The following is a 6,000-nucleotide window of genomic DNA, read 5'->3' as shown; positions in this document are numbered from 1 at the left end:
AAGAGTTGAATTTAATCATTTAAGATGAATAATTTCTTATGCTAAATTTCCAGTGATTAGGGTTCTTTGTTTCAATGGTGGGACTTCTAAGCATAAATTCAAACAGAACATTCAAAATAGGAGATTAGGGTTCTTTGTTTTATTTTTGAAAAATAGGTTTGTTGTGTAATTTATCCTACTTGATGGGTTCAAAGTATAAATAAATTATTTCATAAAATGAATTTGAAAGAAAAATAAAATATAATAATGAAATGAGTTGCATTCTATGATGACATATGTAAGATGAGTTGGAATTTTTTAAAGACACGTGTAATAAAATTAATAGAACATCTAAACTTGGGTGATTTAACCCATTTTTTATCTTGGGTCATTTAGACAATTCTCTATAAGAGTTTATCAATGTTTGGAGTCCTTCCATCCTTAAAACTAACACTAATGATGCATTCAAATTCTTTTTTTTTTCCATGTACAAAAGAGCACCAATGTCATCGTTAGATTGTGGCATCTCGGTTGGTTTGTCTGAAATGACCTCTCCCATCATTTTCCAACTTGATTGTTCCCTTTGCATTGCAGCCTCATGTTGATTATAGCATCTTTTTTTCTAGCTAGTTGGATGCTTGAATCCATATATCACAAATTTTCAAAAAACAAAAAGTAATACACACAATTATGTCTTTGATTAAAAATCACCAAGGACAAACATAAAGGGGATCAATGAACTAGAGCAACATAAAATCATACGAAAAACATACAAATTTGACCACTTATCTAAAACTCTTCAATTCTTATCTTCTACTGAAATTTCACCAATCTAAATAAAAAATCTAAATAAAATAAAGGAATTGATAAATACTAATGTGAATTGAGGATAAGCAGCTAGGCATATTGATGCTTATCATTATCAATATGCTATCAACAATAACTATAATTCCTGATTTCAAAGATAGGGAATTAATTATATCACCTTTTGTATATTATTTAAAGAAAAATCATGAGAGATAAGAAAAGAAGGAAATATTTGTGATATAAAAAGTGAGAAAAAGAAAATAAAATAGCAATATCTTTATTAAAATTTGAAGAGTGACATGTGAGTCTACGTTAACCGCGAGACCAAACGGAAGCCACGCGCCACGAGTTTTCTACACCCAATAAGCTTTCGCCACATAAGCATCACTTAGTGTACCGAAATTGCGTCTAGATTCAATGAACCTGAGAACCTCTCGCGTTGTTTTATATTCGAACCCAGTAAAACGAAGAGAAATAACAACCAACAGATTTTCAGAGCTTTGATTCATTCTTCTTCTTCTCCAATGGCTCTCTCTTCCATTACTTCTTCTTCTTCAGCAACTGCAACAGCAACATCAAGCTCCTTCTTCTCTCGTCTCGGATCTTCCTCCGAAACCAAAGGTAATAATAGATCGATTTTCCTCATTCAGAGAATTGAAAACTTCATCAATTGTTGATGTGATTTTTCTGGTTTCAGCTTCGCAATTTGGTTCGCTTCGGATTCTGGAGAAACCTCATGTTTCGGTTAATTTGCATCAAAGACGGACCTCGGTGAAGGCTCTGAATGCTGAACCTCAAAGGAAGGATTCGATTGTTCCTCTTGCAGCTACCGTCCTTGCTCCTGGTATGTTTTCTGTGTTCTGTTTTCAATGCATTTTCCTCCTTGAACGGAGTCAATTTGAGCTTGTTTTGATGTTGTGGTGTGTGATTTTGCTGGATTTACAGAGGTTACTGAGAAGGAAGAGGAGGATTATGAACAATTAGCGAGGGAGTTTCAGAATGCTTCTCCTCTTGAAATTATGGACAAGGCACTGGAGAAATTCGGCAATGACATCGCTATTGCCTTCAGGTAGATTATCCTTAATATGCAATTTGAATGGTTTTGTTGCATGCTTCTCTGTTTATTCGGATTTCCATGAGCATATGAATGAATGAATGAATGATAGTTTTGAATTACTTTATCTTTGATGGGGAATTTTGCCAATGTATCACATCACTGTTCACTTTCCAATATCATGTTCATGAAGGATCTTCCTAGCAAACATGAGACAATTGCACAAAGAAAATATAGAAACTAGGAGTTTGTCCTCGTAGGATAGCTCAAGTGGTAGGAGTTTGGGGACATATGGGTTGGGTGGGGGAGGTACAGAGACCGATTCCTGACGGGTGCCATTTATCTTTTTGATGTAAAAAAAAATAAACAAGTAGGAATTGATTTGAAGAGAGTGTATTCATTCCTATGTGTAAGGCCTATTAAATGTGGCTGACATCTGAAGTTTATTCTTTCCTTGTATGTTGTGTCTCATGTGTTTGGTTGCTGGGTTGACTATTAAGTATTAAGTGTGTGTTTGGATAACAAGTGGAATGTTATTTGACTTGCATTTCACTCAATTAGAATAGTTTTGTTCACTTTTTGTCTCAAATCGGTTTGTACTGGTGCCAACTAGTATAGACATAGTCTAACTTGTTGAAAATTGTTAATTGTATTTCGAAAACGGCAGACAGATCTAAATGGAATGTTGTAGCATATTCTTGTAGAGCTATAGTTGTTATTTGTAACTATGCATTATCAATCTGGATTTGGATTTTGATTTGTGGCTTTGCCTTTGCAGTGGTGCTGAAGATGTTGCTCTAATTGAGTATGCACACTTGACTGGTCGACCATACAGGGTGTTCAGTCTGGACACTGGGAGACTGAATCCAGAAACATACAAATATTTTGACGAAGTTGAGAAGCATTATGGAATTCGCATTGAGTACATGTTCCCTGATGCTGTTGAAGTTCAGGCATTAGTAAGGGCGAAGGGTCTCTTCTCATTTTATGAGGATGGGCATCAAGAGTGCTGCCGAACAAGGAAGGTTAGGCCCTTGAGGAGGGCCCTGAAGGGTCTCAGAGCATGGGTAACTGGTCAGAGGAAAGATCAGTCGCCTGGTACTAGGTCTGAAGTACCTGTTGTCCAGGTTGATCCAGTTTTTGAGGGATTGGAAGGTGGAGCCGGCAGCCTGGTAAAGTGGAACCCGGTTGCAAATGTCAGCGGTCAGGACACATGGAACTTCCTTAGAGCCATGAATGTGCCTGTGAATTCATTGCATGCTCAAGGATACGTTTCCATTGGGTGTGAGCCATGCACAAGGTCTGTTTTACCTGGACAGCATGAAAGGGAGGGAAGGTGGTGGTGGGAGGATGCCAAAGCTAAGGAATGTGGTCTTCACAAAGGTAACTTGAGGCAGGATGGTGACGCCGAGTTTAATGGTAATGGAAATGGGGCTGCCAATGCTAATGGTTCTGCCACAGTTGCTGACATTTTTGATACCCAGAACGTGGTCAGTTTGAGCAGGACTGGAATTGAGAATTTGGCAAAACTGAAAAACCGAAATGAACCATGGCTTGTTGTGCTCTATGCACCCTGGTGCCGCTTCTGCCAGGTAAAAATATATACCCTGAACATCAATATCCTGTTGCTGATTAGCTGGCAAAGGTTCATTACTTAAATTCGCATGATGTTTTCTTTCTCTAACTAGATGTTTGTTCTAAATTATTACAGGGTATGGAGGAATCATATCTTGATTTGGCAGAGAAGCTAGCAGGGTCAGGAGTGAAGGTTGGGAAATTTAGAGCGGATGGAGAGCATAAAGAATATGCAAAGAGTGAACTTGAGCTGGAAAGCTTCCCCACAATACTCTTCTTCCCCAAACACTCTTCCCGACCAATTAAGTATCCTTCGGAAAAGAGAGATGTTGATTCATTGATGGCATTCGTGAATATCTTGCGGTGATGGTCAGCTGAGCCTGAGTATTTGGCTCAAGGTTTTGTTGTAATTGGTGATGGTCAGCTGAGCCTGAGTATTTGGCTCAAGGTTTTGTTGTAATTGGTAATAAATTTATTCGCAGATTTTGTCTCATTGAAGGTGGGAATGGCAGTTTTGGCAGCAAAACGAAGATTCTCAGCTGAGTATCTCTGTATAGTTTTTGATAACCGTCCTCAAAATTATAATTGTAGAAGTCATTCTATGAGGGGGTTTTGATTTCCTGTTTTTCTAGATAAGTAGACTTATGGTTGGATTTTCTTCAACTGTATCAGATTGTAGTTTTCTAGATTTTGCCAAATTTTCATGGAATGAATGTCGAACAATAACTTATTTAGTTAGGGCTGTGCACTTCTGATCAGCTTATGTTGTAAGATATAATGATATAAGGCACCTTTTAGTGTCGGTTTTGTTTTGTCAAAACTTTCTACTGGCTAAGTGGAGCTAAATTATCATATGAGAATTGAGATTGTATGTTATCAATATATTATACAAGCACTTAATAGTAAGTCCTGACATCAGGACCAAAATTTGAACTAGAGAGGGGATGAAAGCTAATCAAGACAATGAGCCTTTTTAACACTCACTTCTAGAGTACAAAACTAATTTTAGTAGAAGCTTAGTGTTCAAACACAATCAATTGTGAGATTTTGTAATTGAATTTCATGATATTATCCAACAATTGTGACAAATATTAATCCAAACATGTAATCCACTTATATTTGAAATTCTGTGGACGAGTTTGCATCCAACTATATAATACTCCCTCCGTTCCAAAACTATTGTAGTTTTAGCTTTTTTGTTTTGTTTCAAAACCATTGTTGTTTTACATATCCAAAGCACTTTATCTCATTCTCTTCCATTCATGCCCTCATTTAATATTGTATCTCCCAAGTACCACCTCTTATTTCCACCAATCACAATTCTCACCAATTAGTTGACCAATAATTTTCATTCTCTCTCTTTCATATAACTCATATTAAATAAGGGTTTTTTAGTCAAATTATAACATCAATTAATGAACTCTTAAACTTTGTGAAAAAACTAAAACTACAATAGTTTTGGAACGGATGGAGGACTAAAACTTCAAGATATGTAATGTGATGCAACTAAGCCTAATTTGTTTTTTTTTTTGTCAAATTCTAATTAGTTTTTTTGGACCAAAAAATCTAATTAGTTAAATGGGTGGTGAATTCTATTCTTTGCAAATGGGCCCAAGTGAAGCTATAAAGGAAATGCTGGCCCAATTTCCAGGACGGGACAATTGTCAAATGAGAAAAGAGTTGGGGTTTGACAAAAAAAAAACCAAAAAAGAAAACAGTTGGGAAACATTCCTACATTAGTCATGGGACCCAAAAATATTCTAATAGTGATTGACAAAATAAAAGATTTTCGAAAAAACAAAATATAATAATGGAGAATGGATCTAAGAAATTTTTACTTGGTAAAAAACAGCGGTGAAAGAATGCGGAGATCCTCTTCAGGGTTCGAGTCCTGGACCCTTCCCTCTTCCTCTCACCTAACCCTTATGTCTCAAACTCTTACCACTTGAGCTATCATTTATGAAGTTTCTTAGGCTTTCTAACTCATATTTAGAATGCTTAACAAATATGTAGAACCCTTTTTATTTGAAGAAATACATCTCATTTCATCCTTAGCTTATTAATGCCTTAACAGAAACATTGGTAGAACATTTTAGTCAGTTAATATTTAATTATTCTTATGCCAATATTCTAATTTTTTGTCTGTTTTCCCGGCAAAGTTTTATTCTTTTATTAACTTTATCATAGGACCAAGGAACACCCACTGTGGTGGTTCACCATCATTCTCCCAATCTATGAATAAAAGAAAGTATTTTAGTGGGCAGGAGTTGGGACATCTCAATATCCTCACTTTTCTTTTGATGGATCTTAAGTTCACTGTAGCAACATGATAATTGTTGTTATTTTACTAATTATTGTGGTTGTGGTTGATTCAATATAGAACTATATGCTCAATTTCTCTTAAGTAGTAGTGTTTTGAGTTTAATTCTTTTGAATAGAAAATAAAGAAAACTAGCTAGAAGTCTAGAAGAGCTAACCTTATACAATATTATGAATATTAGACTTGAATATATGATTGAACTTCCAAAAGCATATTTAGTAGGATTTGAGGTGTCATCCCATCTCAATCAATTATATTCGTGCAA

At 35.8% G+C, this 6,000-nt stretch overlaps 1 protein-coding gene across 1 annotated transcript; it reads left to right on the top strand.

Moving 5' to 3' along the window:
* Positions 1 to 1,247: 1,247 nt before the first annotated feature.
* Positions 1,248 to 4,235, top strand: LOC130723596 (5'-adenylylsulfate reductase 3, chloroplastic-like). The gene is made up of 5 exons (XM_057574700.1): positions 1,248 to 1,407; positions 1,484 to 1,630; positions 1,732 to 1,855; positions 2,619 to 3,432; positions 3,552 to 4,235. The coding sequence occupies exons 1-5, from the start codon at positions 1,311 to 1,313 to the stop codon at positions 3,780 to 3,782; spliced, it is 1,413 nt and encodes a 470-aa protein (XP_057430683.1). The 5' UTR covers positions 1,248 to 1,310; the 3' UTR covers positions 3,783 to 4,235.
* The last annotated feature ends 1,765 nt before the right edge of the window (positions 4,236 to 6,000 follow it).

This window comes from Lotus japonicus, chromosome 6 (assembly GCF_012489685.1).
Source record: "Lotus japonicus ecotype B-129 chromosome 6, LjGifu_v1.2".
Taxonomy (NCBI): Eukaryota; Viridiplantae; Streptophyta; class Magnoliopsida; order Fabales; family Fabaceae; genus Lotus; species Lotus japonicus.
This window is presented reverse-complemented; position numbering and strand designations above follow the sequence as displayed.